The 26008-nt window shown below is 57.7% G+C and overlaps 12 protein-coding genes across 12 annotated transcripts; 5 read left to right on the top strand and 7 right to left on the bottom strand.

Annotated features, from left to right (window-relative positions):
• The first annotated feature begins 83 nt into the window (after nt 1-83).
• L226DRAFT_533800 (uncharacterized protein) lies at nt 84-2287 on the top strand. The gene is made up of 3 exons (XM_067680547.1): nt 84-240; nt 305-1334; nt 1397-2287. The coding sequence occupies exons 1-3, from the start codon at nt 147-149 to the stop codon at nt 2187-2189; spliced, it is 1917 nt and encodes a 638-aa protein (XP_067536290.1). The 5' UTR covers nt 84-146; the 3' UTR covers nt 2190-2287.
• Nucleotides 2288-2730: 443 nt separating this feature from the next.
• On the top strand, nt 2731-3450 carry L226DRAFT_612044 (uncharacterized protein; the record flags this gene model as incomplete). Its single annotated transcript, XM_067686342.1, has 1 exon — nt 2731-3450. The coding sequence occupies one exon, from the start codon at nt 2731-2733 to the stop codon at nt 3394-3396; it is 666 nt and encodes a 221-aa protein (XP_067536289.1). The 3' UTR covers nt 3397-3450.
• A 1174-nt stretch (nt 3451-4624) lies between these two features.
• On the bottom strand, nt 4625-6382 carry L226DRAFT_522242 (uncharacterized protein; the record flags this gene model as incomplete). The annotated part of the gene is made up of 3 exons (XM_067678750.1): nt 4625-5369; nt 5424-6010; nt 6071-6382. 3 exons carry the CDS (start codon nt 6380-6382, stop codon nt 4625-4627), a joined length of 1644 nt encoding a protein of 547 aa, XP_067536288.1.
• Nucleotides 6383-8736: 2354 nt separating this feature from the next.
• L226DRAFT_533798 (uncharacterized protein) lies at nt 8737-9756 on the bottom strand. Its single transcript, XM_067680546.1, has one exon. It carries the CDS (start codon nt 9696-9698, stop codon nt 8928-8930), a length of 771 nt encoding a protein of 256 aa, XP_067536287.1. The 5' UTR covers nt 9699-9756; the 3' UTR covers nt 8737-8927.
• Nucleotides 9757-10029: 273 nt separating this feature from the next.
• On the bottom strand, nt 10030-10528 carry L226DRAFT_569972 (uncharacterized protein; the record flags this gene model as incomplete). The annotated part of the gene is made up of 2 exons (XM_067684377.1): nt 10030-10232; nt 10300-10528. The coding sequence occupies 2 exons, from the start codon at nt 10526-10528 to the stop codon at nt 10030-10032; spliced, it is 432 nt and encodes a 143-aa protein (XP_067536286.1).
• Nucleotides 10529-10732: 204 nt separating this feature from the next.
• On the top strand, nt 10733-11622 carry L226DRAFT_386587 (uncharacterized protein). The gene has a single exon (XM_067674443.1). It carries the CDS (start codon nt 10851-10853, stop codon nt 11310-11312), a length of 462 nt encoding a protein of 153 aa, XP_067536285.1. The 5' UTR covers nt 10733-10850; the 3' UTR covers nt 11313-11622.
• L226DRAFT_533796 (uncharacterized protein) lies at nt 11129-11871 on the top strand. Its single transcript, XM_067680545.1, has one exon. It carries the CDS (start codon nt 11293-11295, stop codon nt 11728-11730), a length of 438 nt encoding a protein of 145 aa, XP_067536284.1. The 5' UTR covers nt 11129-11292; the 3' UTR covers nt 11731-11871.
• Nucleotides 11872-11932: 61 nt separating this feature from the next.
• Nucleotides 11933-14517, bottom strand: L226DRAFT_461468 (uncharacterized protein; the record flags this gene model as incomplete). The annotated part of the gene is made up of 4 exons (XM_067675651.1): nt 11933-12923; nt 12974-13659; nt 13714-14213; nt 14301-14517. 4 exons carry the CDS (start codon nt 14515-14517, stop codon nt 11933-11935), a joined length of 2394 nt encoding a protein of 797 aa, XP_067536283.1.
• Nucleotides 14518-14856: 339 nt separating this feature from the next.
• Nucleotides 14857-20277, bottom strand: L226DRAFT_559663 (E1-like protein-activating; the record flags this gene model as incomplete). The annotated part of the gene is made up of 14 exons (XM_067683311.1): nt 14857-15490; nt 15553-15720; nt 15771-15962; nt 16032-16189; nt 16346-16784; nt 17098-17538; nt 17599-17913; nt 17966-18124; nt 18172-18316; nt 18365-18792; nt 18843-19137; nt 19270-19358; nt 19643-19828; nt 20086-20277. 14 exons carry the CDS (start codon nt 20275-20277, stop codon nt 15065-15067), a joined length of 3633 nt encoding a protein of 1210 aa, XP_067536282.1. The 3' UTR covers nt 14857-15064.
• A 211-nt stretch (nt 20278-20488) lies between these two features.
• On the top strand, nt 20489-21151 carry L226DRAFT_612036 (uncharacterized protein; the record flags this gene model as incomplete). Its single annotated transcript, XM_067686341.1, has 3 exons — nt 20489-20699; nt 20753-20965; nt 21020-21151. 2 exons carry the CDS (start codon nt 20489-20491, stop codon nt 20962-20964), a joined length of 423 nt encoding a protein of 140 aa, XP_067536281.1. The 3' UTR covers nt 20965; nt 21020-21151.
• A 779-nt stretch (nt 21152-21930) lies between these two features.
• On the bottom strand, nt 21931-23544 carry L226DRAFT_386546 (uncharacterized protein). The gene is made up of 3 exons (XM_067674442.1): nt 23502-23544; nt 23337-23441; nt 21931-22177 (listed from the first exon to the last, which is right to left on the bottom strand). Exons 1-3 carry the CDS (start codon nt 23505-23507, stop codon nt 22001-22003), a joined length of 288 nt encoding a protein of 95 aa, XP_067536280.1. The 5' UTR covers nt 23508-23544; the 3' UTR covers nt 21931-22000.
• Nucleotides 23545-24724: 1180 nt separating this feature from the next.
• Nucleotides 24725-25450, bottom strand: L226DRAFT_569965 (uncharacterized protein; the record flags this gene model as incomplete). Its single annotated transcript, XM_067684376.1, has 4 exons — nt 24725-24821; nt 24874-25109; nt 25162-25333; nt 25389-25450. 4 exons carry the CDS (start codon nt 25448-25450, stop codon nt 24725-24727), a joined length of 567 nt encoding a protein of 188 aa, XP_067536279.1.
• Between the last annotated feature and the right edge of the window lie 558 nt (nt 25451-26008).

Genomic DNA, 26008 nt, shown 5'->3' with positions numbered 1-26008 from the left:
GCAACCACCATGGCCCCAGCAAAACCGTGCCCTTACCAGTCTTCCTTCCTTCCCACTTCTCCGAAGCAGTCACATTGCGCCACAACCACTATAGACTTACCTCAACCACTGTTACATCCGTGAACCCGTGAACTCCAACTCTCGAGATGGCAGCCGCACCCGAACCCTCCGAGACGAATGTCTTGAAAGACTACCCGAAGCCGCTGGTGCACCACTGTAGCATTGATGATACAGATCAAGGTAAGCACAGGAGCGCCAGACCTTCACGCACGCGAGTCGTATTCAATCGTAGTATTTGCATCAGGGCTGCGTCTCGAATTGAACGACATCCAATCCTATTGTGAGAGGCTCTCTGTCACGATGGTGGTTGAGATCGAGCAGCTGTGCCTGGCCATCCCCGACCAAGACGGCGACAAAGAATCCTTCTATCGTGTTCCGGACAAACAGAGACATCGGCTTGTGAAGTCCTCGTCGACCGCACAGTCGCAGCACTACCGGTGGTTGTGCTTCTCTACCCCCGCTTCTATTCCGCCTCCATACGCGCTCGGTCACAGCGGCGATATCTGGGTCACCACCGGGTCTCGAGTGCAGAACTTCTACTATCGGACGTCCGTGGACTGGAGGCCTGTCTCCAAGCCATCGGCGTGGATAGAACTCGAGCATCCCTTCGCTCCCGACCTCTATCTCGCATTCGGCATCTACAAGCTCGGATGGTTCCCGCAAGACCTCATCGTGAATGTTTTCCCTGACATGTGGAAGGCTAGAGGCGGTCTCGACGCGCACCAGAATGTGGCCCGGTCGGCGATGGTGAAGACCTTGTACGAAACTACAGGAAGGCCTTTCGACTACGGAGACGCTTCGTCGTCCGCGGTTGTGCCCCACTCCTGTGTCGAGCAGTCGCGCCCATCGAAACAATGGCATGCTGAACGTGTCCGTATTTTCATCCACGGTATCTCTGGGACAGCCGGTGCGTCACCAAAATATTTCCACGGCCAATCTCAGGTTAAGGTCCATGCTCCGGCCTCGATGGACACCTCGGATGCAATGGCGTTGGCTGGGGCCTCCCTGATGTTTGCTACCGAGGGCAATAATGATGTCACCTTGTCAGACCCGTTCAAACTGAACGAGGATGTCATTATCTTACGCCTCGGTAATAGACGACGCATGGTTGATCAGTCGCGCATCAAGACGTATGCCAAGAACTTTGACTTTGCCCTCGCGATTCGGAATGTCATCGCCGGGCCAGCCGGGGAGTACTATCGCGTGTACGACCTTGACCCCGATGTCGACATGCAGGCGTTTGTCATCTTCCTTTATCTGATCAAGACGAACCTGTGAGTGTCGCGTTCATCTCCGAATCTGTTGGGACATGTTGGCTCACCAGCATGCCGGACAGCCAAATCCCAAAGAACGTGCAGTACAGCACGTCCGAGCTCATGAGCGTGCTCCGGATCTGCGCGAGCGATAAGCTGAAGGCCCGGAAGGTCAAGGAATACATGAAACACTGCATCTGGAAGCTGTGGTCGTTCTCACTTACCGCAGTCACGCGCGACCGGCTCCACGCCGACGCGCCCGAGGCACTCATCGCCGCACGCTGGAACCGTCTCCCCCAGGTGAAGAAGCGTGCGATCTTCGAGCTCATACGCAGCCCGGACGCCCTCGACGACATCCTGCAGAGCAAGTACCCGCGAGAGTGGTTCCTCAGCGACGTCGACATGGAGCAGCTCTGGCAGTATCGTGATACGCTCGGCGAGTACTGGCGCACCTTCGTGATGAGTCCCCCGCAATTCCTTCAGCGTACTTGTCCGACTTACGGCCCGCTGGGTCCGTGCAGCGCAGCGCGACGTCGATGCGTTGCTGAGTGGGCCGTAGCCATTGGGGAGAAGATGGTCGAGGGGGAGTATCGTTACGATCTGGTTGGTGGGATGGAGGAGTTGTGTGGCATGAACTGGAGGTCGTTCGGGCTTTGCTTGATGTGCGTTAAGTCAATGGTGCGGCTGTGCGAGGAGAAGAAGCTAGAGTGGTGGGAGAGGCTCGATGCATGGATCGAGCCAGAAAGGTGGTGTGTGAACATGGGAGAGGTCGAGCCGGATGAGGAAGGCAACATGCCATATGTTGATTCGGATGAAGAAGAGGAAGGTAGCGGCGAGGAGGAGATTGACGAGGCCGAATCAGAGCCTGACGAATAGGTCACTGTAGGATCTGACAATGTGCGCGGGGGCGAACATGATTGTCTAGTTCAGATGTTCCATAGAGTTTTTCAATACCACGACAGTATGATCCTGGAGGTTGAGTAATATAAGCACTACCATCTCTCGAGTCTCCGCCATCATGTACCATAGCTGTTCGGCGTCACGTCAAAGTCTCTCTGTGTCGTTGTTCCCATACATGGCGCTGCGCATGAGGTGCCGAAGGTCCTGTGTGTCGAACACCACGTCGGGCTGTTGTTCTGCCACCTCGCTGTGACGACTTGCAGGTGTGCGATAAGATGACCGTCCAGGAGTGGGCTCGGTGGGAGCAGCAACGATCCGGCTTGGGGTCGAGGCACTGTGTTGGATAGAGTCGAGGATCGCCTCCGTGTCCTGATCCTATGTGCAACTTGAACGATGTCTTGACTCTTCGGTTGGCAGGCTGCCACAATCACAATACGGACAAATAACACGCTTGTGGTGGTGGCAAGCCGGTTTCGAATTCCGACGTCGTCGTCAGGCTTGTACCCGAACCACCATTATGCCTCCGCGCAAGAGACGAAACGTTCGCAAGAGAAACTCGAAGGCGACTACAGAGGCCAAAGTCGAGTCGAATAAGTCGCGAATCACCCATCAAGCTCTCCGAGTCCCCTTACCTCTCGATGTCCTGCTACTCATCCTGGATGCCGTCAGCAAACTGGACGAACCATATCATGCAGCCAGGAAGACACTTTGCTCATGCGCTCTTACCTGCCGTACCTTACGCAGACCGGCGCAAGTTCGGATGTATGCCGACGTCAGCATCTGGAAACAATATGAATTTGAGGCCTTCGGAAGGACACTACTCGATAACCCGGAGCTGGCTCTGATGGTAAAGAAACTCTACGCCAACGTGGGTTCAGCGTGGCATGCCGTATGGGTTCTACCAAAGGACGAGCTTCCGTTGTCGGCCAAAGCGGTTGCTGGCATGACGAACCTGCAGAAACTCTCGATTGGTGGTTTGCACTTTCACGAGCGTACGGAGGTGTGTTCTGCGGTGCTCGAGAACTTCATCGGATCGTTTGCGGCTTCATGTCCCAAGATCGAGTTCCTGCGGATCGACCACATGGAGTTCCGAGAGTACACCAACTTCGTTCATCACGTCACAGCCTTTTCTGGCGTGAAGACCTTGGAGCTGTCCTGCGTGAAGTGGAGGGGTCGGGGCTAAGTTCCGACATTCGATGTCGAGAACCGGTCCTACGAGCAGCTGCGGAACTTGACGGTGAGCATTATCAACCCAGTGATTTTGACTCGTGTCGCTGACAAGCGCGATCGTCCACAGATTGATCTATACAATACCTCGAGATATATATTCCCCATAAAGCGATCGACGAACGCGAGTTCAAAGGTGGGCATTCGAATCTTATTCAGATAGTTTCAGTAGCTGAGTAGGATGGCAGGACTTTCAAGGTTCACGTCCCTAAGACACTTTGAGCTTCATGTCGCAAACAGTGACATACACAGTGCCCCTGTCGCGCTCCGCAATGTCAAGTCTGAGGCTATCGAAACCGTCCGCATCGTCCACGAGGCTCGTATGTATGGCGACATTCCCGGGGCATACGCGAAACTCCAATTCGACGAGATACTCACTGGACCGCCATACACGTCTCTTAAGATGACCTGGTGCTTGGTCAGCAGCGAACCGGATGCGAAGGATTGGTTTCGAAGACTACCGGAGTGCTTCGCGGGCCTTGCGAAGCGGAACGTACTAGTGTGCCAGCGGAAGAAACTTCCAGGTATGTTGATTCGTCGGAGTTGTCTGCGATCGGTGCTGAATGGTCTCTCCTGCTCGCCGGAATAGCACGGAAGTGGCCCTTCATCTGATCGGAGCAATGAGTTACGAGGGCGGCCATATGGCCAGATCATTCGACACTGTCCGTCCGTACTATGACCTCCTATCTGTATGTATCCATGGTTATGTGTGACCGTTAGGTGCTAGTGAAGGTGTTAAACCTACAATTGACCGTGACGGAGATCAGACACCTGACCTTCTGAGTCCACAAGTGCAAGTCGCAGGCGGCCGAGACATTGCGACCAACCAGCTCCGCCTGCTCCGGCTGGTTGACATACTATCCGTCCTGCCATACCAGCAGTTGAGGTGCGTGTATAGCAAAGACAATACTTCGGATGCCTGTGGGCGATGGACAAAGGGAAAACGCAAACATGCAAGGGTCTGTACTCCGGGGAATATTGAGGCATCAACTTGTGTCGGCTCCGCGGTGTTGATCGTGAGGTGAGTGTTGCATGTACACATGACTCGGTTTGGCGACGCTCTGACCACCGACTTAGCATACTCTCAGTACTAGCACACGACCCATTTCCTGTAGCGGCTGATAATGTTACTCGTACATACTAAACCGAATGTGTGACGCTATATGTCATTTCACGACGAACTATCAACACCCAACATCGAGCCTGCCGTCCAATCCGGCCCACCAGTGCACCCGCGCCGTGTTCCATGCATCCTTGCGCTCGCCCAAGCACCTCGCACACCACCGCTTCCGAAGCTCTAACCATTTCTCCTGCAGCCGATCTAGTGCCGCAAATGGGTCCTTCGCGCCCTCCTCGACGTCGTCGCGCCACTCCGCAAACCATTGCCCGACTCGTTCCTCGTTTGTCGTCTTCTCGCAACACTCACTCTCGTCTGTCCCCTCCTCCATGCGGCTTATGCACGTTGTCTCCACGTGCCTCGTACCCTCGTGCTCGTATTCCTTCCGGCATGGCGGAGTCAACACCAGTTGACGCCACTCGCGCTGCAGCCATTCCCGCGCAGTGAACAGCTTCAGCAGATCCCGCTGGCGTAACCAACAGGTGTTATTGACCCGTCTGACAGGCGAGGCCCCGGCCGATAGCATGGCGTCCAACGCCAACCAGATCTCGGGATTCGCCACAATCCGGTATGCCGCCCACTTGCCGAGTGCTGGGATACCGTGCCTGCGTGCAAGTGTAACCGCTTGGACCATGTTGCTGAAGGAGACGTTGTCGTCCGGCAGCGGTCTCCGGGGCGGATTGTATGGGGGCCCACTGTACCGCGCGCAAAGTTGGTCCTTCGTGCGGTCGTAGATTTCCTTACACTCGAACAGCTGCGCGGCTTGCAGCAACAACACCACCTCTCGATTGGCTAGCTGTGCAGTATCATATCTGGGCATCATATATCATTATCTGGGCGCACCGTACGTCTGTGGGGTCACGTACCTTCGGGCATGCCACAAAGCGTGTAGAAACCTCTCGAAATCCGATGCGCTGAGTCCCATGAGTGGCAAAGTCAGAACGAGGCACCCGTCTGCGAACTCTGCTCGCTCAACGACCACGGTCGAGCTCGCCGTCGAGTTGATCATACGGTTGAACATCCGCGCGAAGTACCCACACTTCGAGGCAAGACGCTCGCGTTTCACTTTGAACAGCGTGCGCTCGATGCGGATGACGATGTTCCCTGCCTTATCCCAGAACGGCACTGAACGCACGTCGCCGTAGATTCGGAGTTGGGGAGGGACGGCCGGAGGCCCAGGTGCGGCCGGAGGCCCAGGTGCGGCCTGTGCGGATGGACGGGGTGGCCCTATGCGAGTTCCAGAGCCTGCGGCCTCGTGATTACGTCCTGGGCCAGCCAATGGAGAGGGACCATGGTTCGCAGACGCCTCAATGCAGCGTTGAACTTGGGGCTGCGGAAGCAAGTCGGGCGTTGTATCCGCCTGAGGTATAGGGACCAGGACCCCACAAGTGGCGGCCCCAGACGGGCCGCGGACAGCGAGGCCGCTGCCATCCGACTTGTCGGTCTCCTTGCCCTTGTCGCCGCTCAAGTCAGCACCCCGTGGTTGTAGTCGTGCAGGCTCAGTTGGACGCACCTTGTCGTACTCGTCCGTACTAGCAGAACCCTGCAACACGCACTCAACGTCCATGTCGCTGTCTCCCGCGAGTTCGTCCACTTCTGCGTCATCGCACGAGTCCGAGTCCGAGTCCGAGTCCGAGTCTTGCATCGCCAGCGAGTCGGGGTCGGGCTTCGGAGTCGGAGGAGCGTTCGTTTCAGCTGCGGAGGCCGGTGATGGATGGACAACGTCGTCTTCTATGCACAAGCCTGGCACCGGGAGAGGAGGGTGACGGTAGCGAGAGGCCCTCATGGGCGTGAGGGGAGGGAAGCGATAGCAGATGTCCGACATGGGCAACAGGATGTCGTCGAGTGCAGGTGGGCCCTATGCGTGCGAGTGTGTACGAGTACGTTAGTGTCTTCTGTGAAGTGCAATGTGAGTGTCGATGAGATGAATAGCTGGAGGACTCTCATCGCTCCCTATATACCGGGATGGCGGCTAGTTGCAGCATTGTTCGCGCCGACAAGGACAATCAATTGCCGCGGAGTACCGCTTTCCTCCGCATTGTTCTGCGTTCCTTGTCTGCTCCTTGACTCCTCGGGCCTTGCATGTTGCCACGAGAGCAACGTCGGCCTTGCGGCGTAGGATTTGCTCTCGACGTTCTCGATCCGTGACATGAAGAACGAGTTTACGGATGATGGCGAACCTAAAGTTTTCGAACAACTTTCAGCGGATAGTACAGACAACACGGTTGAGGGGAATCATGACTTGGGACGCAGCTCACCTGTCGTCCGGAGCCTGAGGATCAATTATTACCAGTCTCGGCATATCCGGACCATAGTATAAGTTGCAGGAGCATTATCGCGTCACCATCGCGAGGAGTGAAGATACGTACGGAGCGCTTTCAGAGTGCTCAGCCGCCAATAACACCTACCATATGCGGCCGCATTGAGCTTGAGGACTATGATCGTCTCTCGCCGAGTACTATACACGAGCTCTGCCCAAACCGAGTATCTGTAGTAACGTACATTGTGAGGAAGTTGAGTTGCCTAGCTACGTGTCGGCGCACGGCGGCGGTGGCGAGCAGTACCAAATCGCGAACCTCCTTGTTCGAGTTTTGTGGAGTCACAATGTCGTCTTTATGCCGGCTCTACTTACACAAGAACTTATCGATCTCGACTTAAAGACTCTTCATGTCTTCCGTAGTATACCGTATATCCGCTTCCAGCCAACAGCACGGGCACGGCTCGCGCGCATTCAGCAGTTCGTGCACTGGTAGACGTTCACGAACTCGAAGGTGGGGAAGTCCTTGAGAGCTCCTCTTGGGTGGAGGTGGTTGGCAGGCGATGCCGAGGTCGAGGAGAGCAGCGAGCCTAACCGATGATCTGACCGAGTTCACTGGCATACTGGGCGTAACCGACGTTCTCACCGTTGCAGTAGCCATTCAGCTGTGCCTCGGAACCGTCCGTGGGGGTTCTTGTGGATAGCGTCGAGGAGCATTTTCAAGAGACTGTCCGCCGTGAAGTTAGTGCGGGAGCACACACTAGAGCTTCGGTACGCCTGACTGTCATGGACGTGCATGTGCAGACGGATCGCCTGACCGGTCCGAGCACTCGCGAAGAAATCGTCGAGTGCGTGCTCGTGAGGCCTGCAGCAACGGGCGTCGAAGATGAGAAGGTTGAGATTGTGGTGCAGCGCGGTAGGTCGAATACGAGTCGAAGTCTCGTCCGGGGCAATGGCAGATCCGGGATCTGTGAGGCGAATACGCCTTACACGGTGTGGATGAGAGCTACATTGGTGTTCTTGTTCTTCATACTCTCCATAAAGATGGCGACGGTGAAGTCGGCGCCGTCGAGGTGGTGGGGCACAGATGTACGACGATAAGAGCAACCTGTTACCATCGGAGTTAGAACAACACTTACAAGATTATAAGGGTAATCATGGACCGATCAGTTTTGCTAACAATGGGTTCAATCTCCGATAATCATGTTGGCTGAATTCGCTTGTAGTCCTGATACTGTAAACTACCCTCTATTAATACTACTACGCTTTTCCCTCCATCTCCCCTGGGTGTCCCTCGGTCTCATCCTCGTTGCTGCCCGGGTTTCAGTCACGACATGGCCCGTACGCTTGCTAAGTTCTCGCTTGACAGTGATGTACTCCACATGTGCGATTCGTAAGACATCGCGAAGTCCGAATTTTCAGATGCGGTCCAACGGAGTGTTGACGAGCTCGGGGAAAACACGCGGCCAACCGACCAAAGGACGTCCTGCGCACTTCTCTGGACATCTGATGAACGTCTATGTACCCGCCTTCGCTCGCGGCTCGATGAAGGACACGCTGAGTCCACGCCAACCCACGCGAGGACGAGTTCGCAAACACAAAGTCGAGATGCACTGGACGCCTGGGGGCTACCTTGTGGAAATCATAGCCATCGCAGGACCTTGAAGAATCTGCTTCTACGACGCCACCTTACGTTCAGTATGGCTAACGAGACGGTTCGCATCCAGTGCACTGCCAAGATCTTGCAGTCTTTCGAGGATGCCTTGGAGGAGCTGGAACCGCGGTGCAAGTCCTTTCGCCGTACCTTCGGACTCGGACCTTGGCCCGAATACGACCGCCCATCTCTTACTCCAACCCACATATGGTGCAGCACCCCGGATGGCTGAATACGTGCAGGGTCGGATGCTGGAGATGCTCCGGGTTATGTTGTATGTGAGTCCCAATATGCGTACTGTCTCCATCCATCCATCCATAGGACACACTGTGGTGCGTGACTGTGTCGACTTCTGCGGCCATCGTCGTCGTCATTGCAATACAGTTATGTACGCATATCCAACCACCCTTCGCGTGACCAACGACCACTTATTCACCCCCGCCCGACTGCCCCTGAGCCTCACCCACTCTCGCTCTCGCTCTGATCCCAAGCCCTGAAGAACTCGAAAACCCTCCGCTCGTGCCTCACCACCGCGCCCCCCGGGCCCATCACCTTCTCCCGGCCCTCCGTACTTGTCGCCTTCTTGAACTCCTCCGTCTCAAACGCATCCAGCGACTCCCACTCATGTATCGCAAGGTACTTCCCCGGAGCCGCGCGCGGCATCGCGCCTGTATCGGACACGACGCTCGTCCCCGTCACGCTCAGCACGCTGTGCGCAACGAACCTCCGAGACCGCACCCACCCCGGCACGCGCGCGAGCATCGGGACGTGCTCCGCGTCGTACCATTCGTTCAGCGCCGCCTCTGCCGCAGGGTCGTTCCTGATCGTGAGCTCGACGACGCTCACGTACTTGCCGCGCGTCGAGGGGGGAGCCTCCGACACCCCCGGGGCGGGTGGGAGCGGCTTGTACACGCGGCGGTCGAGGAAGGCGAGCTTGTTGAGGACGTCTTGCTCGCACGGCGTGCGGGAGGTCGCGAGCGCGACGTATGGTGGCTCGAGGATCGCATCGGGTGTGCGGAGCGTGTAAAGGGCGAGGTGGTGTGGGCTCTTCCCGTCTGCGGCGGTCCAGCGGGTGCAGGAGAGGAAGGGCGGGCCGGCAGGGCCGCGGAGGTTCATGCGGAGGGGGATGTGCTCGTCGTTGTACCACTCCTCAAAGTCGTCATGGGAGATGGCCGAGCCGCGCTCGGTGTAGACGAAGAGCAGGCCTGTAGTGGGTGCGGATGAGGACATCGCGGATGAGTGGTGAGTTGGGAAGGCGGGGGTGGATGGTGTATATGTAGAGCCTTGAACAAGGTTGCCCATGGTCAGCTGCTCGTCGCTTCTCACTACGCTCTCACCTGGACAGCGCCGGGGAAGCTCACGTCCGCCTTCTAGCCAGCAAGCAGTTCATCGATTCGCGCGCATCGTATCATTATCGTACATCGTGAGTCGCCTCCTATACTCCGTACAAGCCGACCAGTGATGTGAAGAATCACAGATCAGCAACAGACAGTCCACCGAGCGTCGTATACGCAATTGATCGCGTTCCAATACTCTCTCACCGAACTCGAATATCCATTATTCAACCCCACTTGCACGGCCACGGATGCACGAGGTGCCGGAGTCCTTCGACCGAGTACGGAACGTCGAAGTCTACGAGCGCGCCGTCAAGCATGGGCCGCGGCCGCCCCGCCGCCTCGTCCGCGGGCCAGTCGAGGATGAGGATCGTGTTCGGGTTGATGTCGCCGTGCAGCACGCCGGCGTCCTTGTACAGGCGTTCGTGCGCTACGTTCGAGTGGCGTGGTCAGCACGGGTCTGGGATGGGCAGACGGTCAAGGACGGGCTGACTCACCTTGGATAGCACGATAGACAGTATAGGTGAGCTCAAAAGAGCTCTTCATGTCGAGGAGAGAGCGCGGGGAGACTGTGCGGACGCGCTGCTTTCGAGCCGGACTCGGGCTGGTGCCACTGGGCGCGGCGTCCTTTGTTGGAGGGTCGACTTGCATCGCGTCCTCGGAGGCGGCTTTGTGAGCAGCCCGGGTGCGCGCGGCTTTGTTGGCGTTACGTTTTCGCTTTGCCATCCCTGTGTGGTGGGTGGCGGGTGGGGGTGATGGTGGAGGAGAGGGTGCGGTGGCTCAGATGGACAATGGCCGAGATACTAGTTATGCGAGTGCTTTCTGCGGAGACTGAATCTCTCCCCGGCGGGTAAGAACTCATGATCAGAAACAGTGCACAAAGCGGCTGAGCAGTCTTTGTTGTCAGTACAAGGCGAACAATGGGCTTCATCCTTCATCTATACCGCGTCGAGCCGCGCATGGCAACTACTTGTCGGCTTGTCTTCTCCACCCTCCAGCATACCACTCGCAGTGACGCAGTCCGCAAGCATACACTTCCGAACGATCCATGACCGTGCCTAAGGTCGAAATATCAGCGGAACCTCCGCCGGCAGCCCTCGGATGCCCAACTCGGACTCGGACGACACCAGATCCAGACGAGACGCAGATGCAAGTCGACGCCGCCGTTGACTCAGTCCAGCAGCCCATGCTCGACTCCGACGGTCTGCAACCCAAAGTAAGCCCCCTGTCTGGCACTGCGTCCGAGCAAGCTTCCGCCAAAGCAGAGAAACGCGACCCGGAGCCCGAGGGGGCCCAGAAACCACCCCACCCGCCGCCACCGCCATCCTCTGCGGTCACCACCCGCGTACGCCGCGTCTCCCCGCGCGCCCTGTCCGAGCTCAGGTCCGGCAAAGAGCTCGTGTACACGATCTGCTGCGCTGTCGAAGGTGAGTTTCCCTATCTCCCGAATCCCAACCCTTTCCTCGAGTCTCGACTCCACCGTTGCGACGATGAACTCACCTGGCCATAATTCCCAAATCGCACTCTCGCTCGCAGCCCACCAAGCACTCTACGAACGCGCGGGCACGCTGCACGGCGACATCAACCCGAACACGATCCTCATCCTCGACTGGCCCGCTTCCGAGCCCGACACCGCGGCTCGCTCTTCCAAGGAGTCCACTGCCGGCACTGCTCCTGACAGTGGCAAGTCGGGTCCGAGTCCGGGCAACGAGGACCGTCCAACGCGCAACGAGGAGGATCGCTGCGGCTCAGGCCCTTCCGTTCTCGAAGTTGTCCAAACCCGGGCCACCGAAGGCGCGCTCGTCGACTTTGACGTGCCCTACTCGGACGCGGCTTGGCGCCACCCGCGTCCGGGGCCGTTCAAGATGGAGAATCACTCTGCCCTCCGGATGCGGCGGCTGTACAGATTCGGATACGGTCTCTGGTAGGTACTAACCAAGTTCGCGGCATGAGTTGATACGGAGACGGCGTCCGGTCGAGATGTGGATAATGGAAATGAGTAGAAATACATCGCATGTTGCGTGAATCATATGCTACGATCAATACACTCGTACAATAGTTTCCCGACACATACTTCCCAGTTAGAGCAGAACTTCCAGATAACCGGATTCGAAGAACGAACAGGCAGGTTTACGACCAGTCAAACGCAGCGCTCTGCCATCCCGGCTGCCCGCGCTCCTCCTCGACCTTCGCGTTCACCGTGTCCTTCCAGCTCTTGACCTTCTGCACCTCCTCCTTCACCGTCTCCTTCACCTGCTCAGCAACACCCTTGGCCTGCGCGACCTTCGCGTCCAAGTCGACGTCCGTATCCATCCGGTCCTGAACGCTGTCTGCGAAGTTGCCCTTCGGGCCCCGCTTCTCGCCCGACAGCACTTGCGGCTCCGCGCCCATCGCGAACGTCGCGTTCTTGTCGCTCTTGATCACGCCCGTGCCCGTCGCCTTCCACCCGGTGAAGAGCCCGCCGTCGCTCATACGCTGCAGGTGGCCAAGCTCGCTCCACACACCCGCGACGAGACTCGCACCGCGCGGCAGCCCGGTGTCCTCGAACACCTCCGCGCGACGGCCGACGTCCCACGCGAACGCGTCCGCGCCCTCGAGTGCGCCGCGGATCTGCTGCGCGAGCACCGTCTGCAGCGATTCGCGGAAGCGCGAGAGCATGATCGGGCGGAAGACGGAGACGAGGATCTGGTGGTTCGACTGCTTGACGTTGAGCGTGATGTCCTCGGACACCTTCACGTCGACGCGCTGGATGTCGAGGAAGCTCTCGCGGCGCTCGCGCTCGCGCAGGCCCTCGGGGGAGTTGGGGATCGAGCGGACGACGATGTCCACGTCGACGCCGGCTGGGGGAATCGTGAACTCCATCAGGCCGCTGAACTCGGCCGGACCCATCGACGCGGTCTTGTCGTAATAGTAGAACGAGACCTCTTTGAGCTGGAGCTGAAGACCCTGGAGGTAGACGCGAGTGAGGGTGCCGACGGAGGTGTCAGTCTGGCCGACGGACGGCGCCTTGATGTCGATGTCGGTGATGTTGCGGATGTATGCGTGACCAGGAAGCATGGAGAAGGTCGAGATATCGAGGTCCTCGAGGACGAACTCAACCTCGTTGTCCTTGTACTCAGTTCTATGTGCGAAGTTAGATTGTGATGAAAGGATGTAGCGAGATAAACGTACCTTGGAATGGGGATGTCTTTGATGGCAGCGACCAGCTTCGGGAGGTAGACGTTGAAGACGTCCTGCCAGAACCAAGGCGCGCGCTCCATGAGCGATTGCGTGCCCGTGCTGGCTGCGACGAGCAAGCTGTTCTCGATGTCCTCGCCGAGCTTGGCGCGAGTGCGACGAATCTGGCGGAGGTCTGCGTCGTGGTCGATCAACTTCTGGAACTCGGAGGCTTGCTGCTTGAGCTTGCCGACGTCCTCCTTCCATTTGCGTCCCTTATCCGAATCCTTGTCGAGAAGCGCCTTCCACTCGTTGCGGAGCTTCTCGCTCTTCTGCTGGGCCTCGTCGCTGCGAGCGTAGCCGCGCTCGTCGAGGCTCTTGCGACAATGAGCGATGAACTCGTCGAACCACTGACGAACGTCCTCGTCTTGCTGGATGTCGACACTGCAGACGCGGAGGCAAGCGAAGAAGTCGTCGAGAGACTTGCCGCCAGCGAGACGCTCCGTAAATTCACGGAAGCCACGAATGGCGGTGATGAGGTGCTTGTCGGGGGTGGGGTCGTTGATGAATGCGTCAAGAGAGGTGGCCTGGTTGACATCGCCGGCGGCGTCGAGTGAGCGGTGTATCCACTTCTGGAAGACATCGAAGATGGTAGAGATGGCGTCGTGGTACGCCTCGTCACTTTGCGCACGGTCGCAGATCTGAAAATGAATGAGTGAGTGCCATAGGGTTCGTGTGCATGCAAAAATGCTCACCTTGTAGAACGCGCCCTGCAGGCTGGTGCTGGTGCGGTTCGCGAGGTCCTCGCCGGTGGCGATAGCGACCTGACCAGCACCGATGGCTTTGGAACCGACCTCCTTGGTGGAATCCATAGCGCGCTCGAACTTTGCACGGGCATCAGCGTCCTCGGGCTCGTCCTCGGCCTTGCGCTTGATGCCGAGCTCGTTGCGCTGACCCTCCTGAACGTCCTTGTCGACCTCGCGCAGAGCCTCCGCGGCAGTCTTGGCACTGTCACCTACGTGTTCAGCGGCATCAGCGAGGGCGAGACGCATGAAGGAGGCAAAGTCGTGGAAGACGGAGCGGCCCTCCTCGGAGAGGTTCTCCCAGACGATGGAGACGAGGGTACGGAGGGACTTTGCGAGTGCGTGGGCATCCTTGGACGCCTGATCGGTATCGACGTCCATGCCGGATGTCGAAGTGTTGGAGATGTCGGCCTCGGAAAGATGCCATAGCGACTCCTGAATGACGTTGTCGCCTGATGCAGAGGGGTCAATGCAAGTTCGGATGGAGGGAGAAGTTTGAGAGAGATGACGTCACGCGTGGAGGACGAAGGAATACGCACCGTTCTTGTCATCTCCGAGCTTCTTGTAGGCATTGAGCAGGCTGCGAAGGTCGTCCTGCAGCTGCTTTCCTTGTGCGCTCAGCTCTCCGACCGAGGTCGAGGGGTCGTTGGTAAGGAAGGGGGAAGCGAGGAGGCGGTCGATGCCTTGCGAGACCTGCTTTTGCGTTGGGAGCTTGCCGGCGTTGAAGGCGGCGACGACGGAAGAAGACTTGTCCATGTTGTTCGTTGCGTTACAGTCGTGAGTCGTAGCAGAGAGTTGGTGCGGGAGAGTAGGTACAGAGCCCATGCGCGGGGTTCCCGGTCTTATACTCATCCATCGGGGACAGTGACGCAGGCGACGCGTCGTGGAGTAGGCCGACGTCATCGATTATGCTCCCGATCGACGCTCCTCCTCGCTTTCTTCGACCCGGAGCCTCGCTGGAAGGGAAGATGACGATGACGATGGAGTGGCCAATCCGAGCTCTCGACAATTCGCGCAGCGACACAGATAGGCGCTCACTGCACCCACAGGGTTACACAACTCCCGTTCCCACACCAAACTCCCATTTCTAACCATCCCGCCTCGTAACAAGCTCTACTCTATGTCTCTATAGTTCCCCCGAGTGTTCTAATCAGCGCTGCCAAGCGGATAGCTAGTCCACAGGCTCCTGCGCTTCCCAGCTCCCCATCGCACTGAATCCCCCGGCTCTAGGCCGGTTGTGCTCCCTCGACGACCTACTCCTGTGTCCACAAGTGGGCACTCTATGCGGCGCCGTCGTCTCCAATCAACGACCGCAAGCCACCGCATCCAAGTCCGAGTCCGAGTCCCACCGCACCGCCCTCAACGGCGTCCTGTACAACGCCCTCAACAGCTCCTCCGCGCCCCTCGGATGCACCCGCATCTCCCTCCTCCCCGTCGTCAGCGTCAGTCCCTGCTCCACACACCGCACCTCCGTCTCGTCCTCCGGGTTCCCAAACAGCTCCGTCAGCACCCCCGCAGCCCCAGACATCTGCGCCACCTTGGCGCACGCCGCGTGCAGCGCGATGAGTTTGGCGTGGGGCGCTGGCACGCGGACTGTACTCCCGTCTTCGGCGAGCAGAGGCCGGAAGGCGACGCGCGGGAGGAACCCCACCAGTGCGAGGAACCGGGGTGCGTCGCGGAACGGACCGTTGATGTCGTACACGTTCGGGAGTACCCTCCCACACTCGTCCTGCGTCGTGGGCCAAAGGTCAGAACTCAGACACAAGCAAGCGCACGGGTGCGAGTGCGTACCTTGGCTGGAGTCAGCCATGCCTGGAGCTTCTGGAACAGGATCTGCTGCTCGTAGAATCCCAGGAACGTATTCAGCGGAGAGTGCAGCCTATCCTCAGCCTCTCCCAGCTCCAGCTCTGAGTCCACGAACACCCGCGCGACGTCCATCCCTGTCCGCGCCCACCCAAACTGCGCTACGGTTAGCATCTTCGACGGGTGGGTGCACGGAAAGAACCCACCCTCTCCTGCGCCCGAGCCGACACCCACGGCACACGCACCTCCGCCGTCAGCAGCTGCTCAGCGATATGCACAACCCGCGTCTTCCCGATCCGTCTCTTCTCGTGAGCCCACGCCTTCGGCCCGTCCCTTGCGACGACGCCCCAGTCGACCGCCCCGCTCAGCGCGCACCGGTTCCCTTCCCGTTCGAGCAGCTGCGGTCGTACGTGAACGAATTGTCAGCTACAATGGGAAGACGCATCCTGCCCATGTGCACGACTTACCACCGCGTGAAAGCGACGATACGCCGCCCGCTCCGAGGCGTCCCACCGCTCGTACGAGTCCTCGCCTTGCGCAGCGTCAATGGGGTAGAATCCCGAGCCCCCTACCGGGGTCGGCGACAACGACGGCACGCCCTCGTCCGGCGGGACCGGGTTCCGGACTGCCAGCCATAAAGTTCACGCAGCGGATTCAAGTGGCAAGTTCAGCCCGGTAGAGGTAGAAGTAAGTAGTCAGTAACCCTTCCGAAATGAGTAAGAAAAAAGGGCCTACAGACAGACACGAACAAGCCCATACACATACAAATGCGCGAGCCCACACAGCAGCTCCCCGTCCCTGGCGCACGCCTCGACCTCGCGCGCGAGCCGTCTCCGCGCCTCGGGTGTGCGTGCCTCCCCGAGCGCGTACCCCAGCACCCGCGCACACACCGCGCGCGACATGAGCAGGCGTGCGCATCCTGGGAACGTCGAGGAGGTGTCGGGAGAGGCTTCGGCTTCAGGTTCTGACGGGGAGGAGGCTTGTAGCCAGAGACACGTGTCGTACGCGCGGCGTTCGGGCGTGTCTCGCTCGTACGGGTTCGCGGGCAGCGGGAAGCCGTGTCTTGGCCAGTTCACCGTCATCTTCGCCTTCACGGTCCGTCTTTGGTGGGTATATGATAGGACCCCGCTGTAGCTTGTGGGATGCCAGTGATGATGGTGGTGGTTAGAAGCGAGCGCGATTTTCGTGACAGCGCCACCGGCTTGTGGGCGCCTTTGGGCCTGACTCGGATCGTGTCATGACTCTGAAATCGCTTGAAGTTCAAGGCTCAACGCACCTGGAAAGGCGACCATGGGGGAGGCAGGAGGAACCAAGCATACATTCAGGGTATGAACTACAACAGGGGATATCACTACACTCCCGAGATTCGTTAGGTACTCGTACATACAAGGCTACACACGTCTATCCGCATACAATTCACTTGCAATTCTAGTTCCACTTCTTCACCAACGCGACGCCATCCGCCATGTCCCTCCAATCCGTCGCATCACGCGGCACGCAACGCACCTAGAAATCATCCTCCTCCCCCTCGACCAAATCATCCTCCTCCAGCGCCCTCTGCGTCTCCTCATACAGCTTATCCAGCCCCGTCAACCGCGGCAAATACTCCGTGTCATTAAACGCATGCACCAGCATCCCCTCAAACCCGCCCTTCTCGTACGCAGCCACAACCGTCTCGCTGCACCCCGTGCACCGGTCGTACGCCGCCCCAACGATCGGCACGTTCCGGAACTGCGCGAGGAACCCACGCAGCTGGTGTGGTACGACCCCCAGGATGCTTTCGTACGCTGGGGGAGTGGATGAGGAGGTGTCTTGGGAGGTGGAGGTGGTGGAGGCGGGAGGCGCGGGCGCGTGGATGCCGGATGGGTGCTGCAGGAGGGAGACGAGGAGCTCGACGGCGGTCGATGCGGCGATGGACGCGAGCCCGGGGCGTGTAACTGTGCACATCTGGTCGAGCGTGCGGTCCGTGAGTGACTGCAACAGTGACAGGGAGTGGTCAGCACTTCATCATCTGCGTGAACAGAGAGAACTCACATCCGACGGGGCTACAATATCGTTGCAGTAGTAACACCCAAGCCGCTTCCCGTCCGCCCCAGGCGTCCTCGCTCCATGCCGCATGACGAGGAACGTGTCGAACCCAAGCGCGGCGTTGAGCACGATCTTGCCCTTGGACGCGCCCAGCACGGTCGGCAGCCACCGGCTCTCGCGCGAGTCCATGAGCAGGAAGACGACGTCGTGCTCGTCGACCAGCTTCTCGAGCGCCGCGACGTCCTTCTTGACGTGCTCGACGGACGCGGGCGGGATCGGGTGCCCGGGCATCGGGATGCTTAGGTTGTGGCCGGTCGCGTTCTGCGGAGGTGGGTGTGAGTAGTGGGTGAGGTGGGATAGGATGTGTACGTACGACGCCTGGGAAGATCTTCTTGAGCTTCTCTGCGGCGCATGCGGCCTTGGGCTTGCCGCCGTGCAGGCAGTCCTCAAAGTCGAATAGCGGCTGGCGGACGGGGTTGGAGAACGAGACGCGAGCCGAGTCGACGAACGTGATCGTCCGCACCCCCCAGCCCTGCAAGGGATAAGTCTCCGTCGCATTAGCGGAAAGCGTGGACGTACCATGAGAGTTCGAGCGACATAGCAGCCGAGGGTGCCTGCACCGAGGAGCAGACATCGCGTGTTCGCAACCTTCTCGAGGTCCAATGCGGGGAGGATACGCCAGCGCATAAGCTTGAGGTTCAAGTCAACAGCTTGATCAGCCAGTCTATGCGAATGTCAGCATCACAAGCCTTCGTGCTGAGAGCAGACGCACCTCGTTGGGTCCATCATGGGCGCGAGGTCCGCCACGCGCGCCCCGAGCTTGCCCTGGATATTCTTCTCCCAGCCAACAGCAGCCGGCCGCTCCGTTGTTACAGCGGCGCCACTCTGCTTGAGGATGCCGAACCGGCTCTTCCATCCGCCCGTAGGCGGCTCGACGTCGCGCCAGCAGAGTATGCGGACGCCCTGTGCCGTCTCCGGGTGCAGCGCGAGGAGATAGGCGAGGAGGTTGCGAAGCGGCCAGCCTGGGTTCGTGGGCAGCGCAGAGGGGTCGACGAAGCCGATGACACGGTGTTCTGGAGGGACGTTGGTGAAGAATGTGGCGTATTCTTCGACCGGGGCGGTGGAAGTCTGGCCGTCGACTGTGCGGACGAGGAAGAAGGGGCCAGGGGTGGCGTGGACTTGGGATTGGATAGCAGAGAGCTTCGAACGCGTTAGTACAGCGTGATATGCGAGAACTACGCGGTGCTCACTGTTTCTGCGCCGAGCGCGTTCTCCGGGGCCAGCCACTCGCCGTCGATCTCCCATGCCGGCTTAGCGGCGAACGCGGGGAAGGCGAACCAGTAAAAGTACTTGTACTTCTTGAGATCGGCGAAGGTGATGACGAGGAAGCGGTTGAGGAGCGCGGTGGACTTGTCGACCGTGATGCTCTTCCAGATCTCGTCGGCGACCTGGTTGAAGAGTGCAGTCTTGTCAGCGTTCTTGAAGTCCTCGATCGTGTTGAAGTTCTTGAACACGCCGGTCGCTGAGACCGCATTCTGCGGGATCCTGAATGACGACGTGAGCAGTCTGGCATGAGAACTCTTAAGGTGTTGTGAAAGTGGAATTGAGTCACAACAGCCCAAGGAGGCTACCCATTCAATGGCGTTCGAGCAAATCGCGACGCGCTATTTGCCTGACAAGAATGCGCCTGCAATTGGGATCGTGTACGTGCCGTCCGCGCGCACACCCTCAGGGTAGGAGAAGTACGTTCGCGGCACTGACGCATCCTGTGAATCCCATTCAGAGAGCAGTCAAAAGCGTCAACGCGCATGCGCGGCCGTCTAGGATGTTCAAGCCCCTCGGAACTTCGGAGTGGTACAGCAAGTGTGCACGGTCAGATCAGAATCGTCCTCAGCCCGCGGATGGACGTCGGCGAACAAAGGAGAAGGCAGGCATCCCTGCGCACCGACTAGTGTTTCATCAAGAAGACATTCCGCAAGGTGATCGTTGGTGGTAATCTATTGGGGTGCTTTGCCAGAGCTTGGGATGTCGTCTGAATGAAAACGCGGACCATGGACACCTCTGCCCACGGCGCACGGGACAGAAGGGGAGCCAGGCCATGGAGCAACTGCTCCTCGGGGCAACCGGACGAGCCGATCGCCGCAGCACTCGAGCGTATGTCCTTGTCCTGAACGGGGTCACGCTCGCGGAAGAAAAAGCAGATGCGGCGGTCTCGCGGGACAGCATGGGAGGTAGTCTGAGGTCAGAAGACGGGCTCGCGCGTCGTAGTCAAGCCCTGCGACGAGTATCAAGTACGCCTACTGCGCGAAGACGCTCCACGGGATTCATTGGGAAGAACGCGGATGAAAGCAACCGCTTCCAGGAGCGGTAGTCAGGGAGAGGAAGAGGAAGGGGTTCACATATAAACAGCTCGGACATGGTATTTCGCAAGGAATACATAGTAGAAAGCGCGATCACGTACTGGGGGGTCTTTGTGAACGCGTCGCCGCTCACGGTGAGGTTACACCCGAGAGCGATCTCTTGGCCAGTCTCCCGATCCTTGACTGCGCGTCCGGATGTGTATGTCGCGGTCACTGGCTGCGCTTCATCCGAGAGGCGAAGGACGTCGATCTTGAGTTCGGTGAGGGCGTGCCAGAAGGCGGGTTGGACGAGCGATTGGAAGGGCGCGAATTGGACGATTGTCATCGCGATGTCGTCGCAGCACGCAGAGTTCGTGAGTGGTTCGTAAGTGAAGCAGATGCGAGGAGGAGGATCGTGGACGAGATAAAGAGAGGGTAGTACGCGAGGCGTGGGAAGCTTACGACACGCGTCGCGCGCGTGGACGCGTCTGTGGCAACTTGACGCCACTCGACAAGTTAGACCACCTCTCCTCTGCCCACCACCTGAGCCCGCCGCGATGACTGACCCCGAGCTCGAGCAGCCTCCCACCGACGCCGCGTCTCCGTCCGTGCCCGCCGCTACTACGCCTGAGCCTGCCGCATCTGGAGCCGACGCTCCCCAAGCCGCCCCTGCTCGCCCGAGCCGCGTCCGCGAGGTGACGACGAGAAGTCTGAGCGAGTTTACGGACACCAAACATCTCGTCACGGTCATGCTCGATGCGATTAAAGGTACGCCCGCTCAGCCACATTCCCTACCCACAACCCTCAGCCGCCGTTCGTAGCCCACAAGAGCCTCTACGAAGTCGGCGGCGTCCTCCACGGAGACATCAACAACAACACCATCATCATTCTCCAGAGCTCTGACGGAGAGTCCAACGGTGCCCTCGTTGACTTTGACTTGCCCTACTCCATGCCCGCCGTCCGCAAGCTCGGCGATCCCCACCCGCCCATCCAGCGCAATCGACCGTACTACTGGCGAGCTCCCGGTGTCTGACGTGAGTTCTCCGCACCGCGCGTTTTCTGTCCTTGCTAACACCCTGCGTGCAAAGTTTCTGCGCGTTGTCTGTTTGCTCTGTCCTCTGCGCTTCGCTATCTTGTACGCTTTCGTTGCTGGTCTGATCTGTATGATAGAGACGCCACCCAATTGTACTTTCTGTATTCGATCATACCTCACTAGGACTCGGAGGAGGACAAACTTTCGGACGGTGAGAAAGCGCGACAGCTCGTAACTACTTACTACCCAGAGCCCATAAACGTTCCCCCCAGCCGCCAGTCAACTATCTCACCGCACCCATGAACCGTCGACTTCGCAAGGTTGGACCGTTCCATCGTCCTCGGATCCTGCACGCCCATGCTGTCTGCTACACAGAGAGAACCATGTCCGCCAATCCGCACTTAGCATGCCGGCCTGCACGAGCCCGGACCGGCGAGTCCACACACAGGTCCCGCCCACGTCCAAGTTGGAGAAGCCTGCGCACGCGATGACCTCACACAGCACTGCGGTTGCCATGTACATCTTCCGACCTTCGTCCCCGCCGGAGTCGGGTGCAGTCAATAGCAGTACTCGATGGCCCGCCGAAGCACGTCCGCTGTGCGAAGACTTCCATCAGTAATTCCAAGATTCTCTGAGCGTCTGGATGTCTGGACAGCCACTTGTCCAGACATTCAGACCCGTCAGAGCATACAGACAGTCAGACATTCGGTTACACGGCCCAAGATTTGGTTGGCTTCAAGCGACCTTAGACGCTGAGTGACTTCAAGCCAAACGAATTTCGCTTATGTTGCGCTTGGGATCGGTCAGCCTGGAGCTGACCATCAATGTTTTCACTGGGCGGTGACCGCCGTTTGGCATGAAGGCAAACACCTACTCAGGCAGGTGACCAGGTTGGGGCCTGGTCTGCTTCATATTCCGATACAGCCCGACGCTACTCGGGCCATTGCTTCCGGTTCCTTCCTTGGTTCCCTCTCCGATACTTATGCACATGTACATATTTGATTCCCAATATACCGTAATGACATCGCAGGCAGTACTAAGACAGATGAGAATGGACATCAGTCGGAGTGGTGTGCGCCATCCCAACGTGAAAGCGTGCTCTGGCTGCAGACAAGCCGATATTAGCACTCTGAAATACAAAGAAGTGAGTCGCAGGACTCACTTGAGATACTGGTGCACTGGCTGCAGACGAGCCGAGCGATAGTAGCATGTACTCGTTACCGTCAAAAGTGTTAGAACGCCCGAAATAAGCGCCCGTGGAGCGTGACCACAAAATGGTTATTTCTCCATTTCAATAGAACATTAGATAATTTCTTGGTGATTCTTTGGGCATTCAATAGGGTTTTCAGATACAAAACTAAAATGGTGAATGCATCCCTTGGGCTTTCCTCACCGCCTCGGGAGAGTTCGGAGGATGGGTAAGTGTATGAATGCCCAGACGGAGTCGAGCAGACTTGGACAGTCCAGCAGTGTGCGCAGGGGCCCCATCTTCAACCACAAGCATTCCTCCGCCCCTCTCCTTGTTGAGTGTGGTGTAGAATTCGAGAAGAGGGCCTTCCAGAACCTGGCTGACGTACTGCTCCTTTTTGAGTCCACCCTTCCCTTTCTTCTTCCCCCCTTTTGACCCCTCCTGCTCCGGCGTCACGTTGAGATCCAGCCGGATAAGTGGTCCTTTGCGACCCTCGGCGACACAGCCCCACAACATGAGTGACTTACGGCCACTCCGGGAGGTCGGTTCAATGTTTTCTGGGAGAAACTCCTCACCAGCCTTTCGGGTAACACGCAGATGCCCCACCCGCTTCCCAAGCTCCAGTGTTGTCTCATCTGTCCAGATGACTTTGCTCCAGTCCCTCTCCGCATTCTCCCGTACCCATGCATGCCGCTTTCTAATGGCTGGCAAGCCAAGAAAGGGCTTACGCCGCGCGACACGCCGGTGGTACCCAGCTCCAGTGGCAATCCTGCGCACCTGCTCCTCAGAGATGTCCCCTTCACTGTCCGCAATGGCCTTGAATGTGGATGTTCGGTGGTTGCGGAGATCACGGATGACCTGACGCTTCTTGCGGTCAGTGAGGGTGGAGGGACAACCAGAGCGAGGGAGAGATTCATGGGTATGAAAGTTCCTCTCACGTTGAACAGTGTACCAAGCAGTGCTGGTGGAAACTCCGGTTTTGTCGGCAATATGGTGGTATGACCAGCCTGCTCTATGGAGCTCGCAGATAGCAGCCCGGCGGCCCGGTGATAGCTCAGAGAAACCAGGGGGAGGCATGACGTGGTTGTGGAGAAAAAGCGAAAACAAAATCAACATTGAAAACGAACATCGGCGCTAATTACATAATCCTGTGCGTTCTAACACTTTTGACGCTAGTGAGTACAGTGGTGGACAGGTCAGGATGCGGAATGGGGTGACGTGAGCATACCAGTAGAGAGGCAGATAAAGGCGGACGTATCAGCTGCATGACACACCATCGGACGAGAGCCTATGGGGTAGTACAATGGTCAGCGAGAGCAGGCATTGAGGCGATAACTGCTACACTTACATGCATAAACAGGATGTGCGAAGGGCAGGTAGCTGTGGAAATCGACAGAAGCAGGGATGAAATGTCGTCAGATGAGGTGGCTGGGCAGGATCTGAGCTGACGTACCAGGGATTGAGCTCGATTTGCATACGCACGTCTCCGTCTGCCATCCTGAGTTGGAGCTGGCATCGGAAGGGGTATGAGGAGGAGTGAGTGATCTATACCCCACCTTGTAGGATATCCTACAGGGTGAGCATTGAATTTCAGGCTGAAAATTGGCATAGAGGTAGGTCATAGGATGCATATGGGGTGTGCAAAATATTAGCATGATCCGTGGTACCGTTTTTGAGAAACGGTGGGCGGAAGGGGGTGTTGCTGTCCTTGTGGCTCTAAGCTACTATGTCGATATTGCTGTAGTAGAGGGCTATGCAAAGTGATGTATGTGGGTTTGTATGAATATATGTATGTGTTTAGGTCACTATGGGTGAGCACAGCCCCTGGTATGGTCAAATGGTACCCGAGTTAGGAGGAAGGGGTAGTGTAAAAGTATCAATATTAATTTGTATAGGGTGCAACTCATTGCAACATAGCCCTATACAGCGACACATACTGGAAAAGTCATTTGCACCCACGTATATTCAGCACTTCTTGCGGTAGAGGGGCGGGAGGGGGTGTGTGCGTGCATGAGGGCATGGTGGAGTAGCGCTTGTGCTGTGTCACGGACTGGCATGAAACCACTTTCGCAGCAGCGGAAAACCTTGTAGCATGCTGGGAAAGTGATCCTCACCAACAATTGGCACCCCGTCATGTTCCGGCGGGGATGGCGCCGCCCTGATGTGATGCGACGAAGCGACTACACCTACCTTGTCTGAAGCCCTTAGGCCATTTGGATGCGACTGCAGGGTCGCTCGAGTTTCTTGAGTGCAATGAGGCGAGGACTAACGGATGGTGCGGGGCAGGGATGGTGCCGCCACGGTGTGCGGCCATGTTCCGGCCGGGATGGTGCTGCCACGGTGCGCAGCCATGTTCCGGCCGGGATGGGGTTGGGCCGTTTGGATGCGACTGCAGGGTCGCTCCAGTCCCTTGCGTGCAATGAGGCAAGGACTAACAGGTGCTCACGGCAATAGTAGGAAGAGGGTAGATTAGGCGGGGAGAAGCGGTAGGAGCAGCAAGTTGCGGTCAAAGTCCATGCTCAAAGTTCTAGTTTGCATATATTTGTGCACATATGGACAATTTCGGCGTTATCAATACACCCACCGCCCCATTCGCCAGAATATACAGTGCGAATCATTGTAAAACTCGCACCAGCACCCTCCATTCAAATTGTCTTGCACGACCGAGCTGTAGGCGGTATGTCAGTTTCTGGTGACTAGCATTTGGTCTTCCCACATACGCAATGAGCTCGATGGAGAATAAGCCCCTGTCTTTGAGATCTGCAGTTGCTGAGCGGACCACCTTCAGGGCAGGAACCCCCTGCCAGCATGTTCCTTGCCGAAGGGCTTCTAGATGCGTCAATAGGATTTTGTTGCCTTCATTCTTCATGTGCTCGGTACATTCAGATGGATGCATCCAAGGTGGGGTGGTACCGCTCAGCATGTACAAACTGCGTACAAGGAACCATTTGCGAATCTGTTGCAAGCATCAGTGATACAGGTGGCTTGTCAAACTCGTAAAGGCCTACGGTCTGTGCGTTGCTAGTCACCATCATGTGAAATGTTGCTGCAAGCAGGTCGTGCGTTTTCAACAGGTCGTCATCCACTTCTTCAGGTAGCGCTGATGTGCAGACATAGATGTCCTTGGACGTAGAGTGGCTGTACTCCAAAGTGCCGATGACGCGAACAAGTTGGCCAATGCTAGGTAATCCAGCAGTCAGCAGGAAACATATGAATGACCCAAGTGTGAACTGACACGATATCACAGTAGAGGACGTGAGCCAAGTCTGGTGACACGTTCACAAAGTGTTTCACCATTGCGGTTCTCTTGCTTTTCAGGTCCTTGATCCAGGTAAACTGATACCCTCCCGAGTATGTCAACTTGGCCACACAGCCCACAATGGCGACCTGGCGATTGTCATTACATACTATGTTGTTTTTGCAAGCATCCAATTACTTACTTTAGATAGCACAGAGCCCCACAGGGTGCACGGAGTGTTGTTGCGATGAGTAGGAAGAATCAGTTCTGCACAACAGATGAGGGTGTTTAGGGTTTAGGGTTATGAGAGCATCCAGGGATGCCAGGGATGCAGATTTGGCGGTGACCCCAACCCTAGAATGGGGTAACCCCAACCTCAAACTAGGGTTCACCCTTACCATTTTTGGGCTGAGATACTGGTTTGATAAGGTATTTTATGGAGGAGAAAGGCATGCGGGAGCTGAATCGGCACCGCATTACTGGCTTGGGTCAGTGGTGTGTGATGAGTGCATGATGTGGGGCAGGAATAGCACGAAGACTGTGCCGGGTGTGATGGGAATAGGTTTTGTAAACTCCGGACTGGAGGAGAACAGCATAGAGTGGGTAGAGGAAGGCGA

Source organism: Lentinus tigrinus (assembly GCF_003813185.1).
Source record: "Lentinus tigrinus ALCF2SS1-7 unplaced genomic scaffold L226scaffold_9, whole genome shotgun sequence".
Taxonomy (NCBI): Eukaryota; Fungi; Basidiomycota; class Agaricomycetes; order Polyporales; family Polyporaceae; genus Lentinus; species Lentinus tigrinus.
The sequence above is the reverse complement of the archived record's forward strand: the minus strand, read 5'-3'. Positions and strand labels throughout refer to the sequence as shown.

Excerpts from the sequence above, each read along its gene's own strand:
- L226DRAFT_386587 (XM_067674443.1), top strand. The coding sequence starts at position 10,851 with ATGACCGTGCCTAAGGTCGAAATATCAGCGGAACCTCCGCCGGCAGCC.
- L226DRAFT_533800 (XM_067680547.1), top strand. The coding sequence starts at position 147 with ATGGCAGCCGCACCCGAACCCTCCGAGACGAATGTCTTGAAAGACTAC. Across the intron at positions 241-304 it reads CATTGATGATACAGATCAAG|GGCTGCGTCTCGAATTGAAC; the intron begins GTAAGCACAGGA and ends TATTTGCATCAG. Across the intron at positions 1,335-1,396 it reads TATCTGATCAAGACGAACCT|CCAAATCCCAAAGAACGTGC; the intron begins GTGAGTGTCGCG and ends CATGCCGGACAG.
- L226DRAFT_533798 (XM_067680546.1), bottom strand. The coding sequence starts at position 9,698 with ATGTCCTCATCCGCACCCACTACAGGCCTGCTCTTCGTCTACACCGAG.
- L226DRAFT_533796 (XM_067680545.1), top strand. The coding sequence starts at position 11,293 with ATGAACTCACCTGGCCATAATTCCCAAATCGCACTCTCGCTCGCAGCC.
- L226DRAFT_386546 (XM_067674442.1), bottom strand. Across the intron at positions 22,178-23,336 it reads ATCCTGACCTGTCCACCACT|TACATGCTACTATCGCTCGG; the intron begins GTACTCACTAGC and ends GACGGTAACGAG.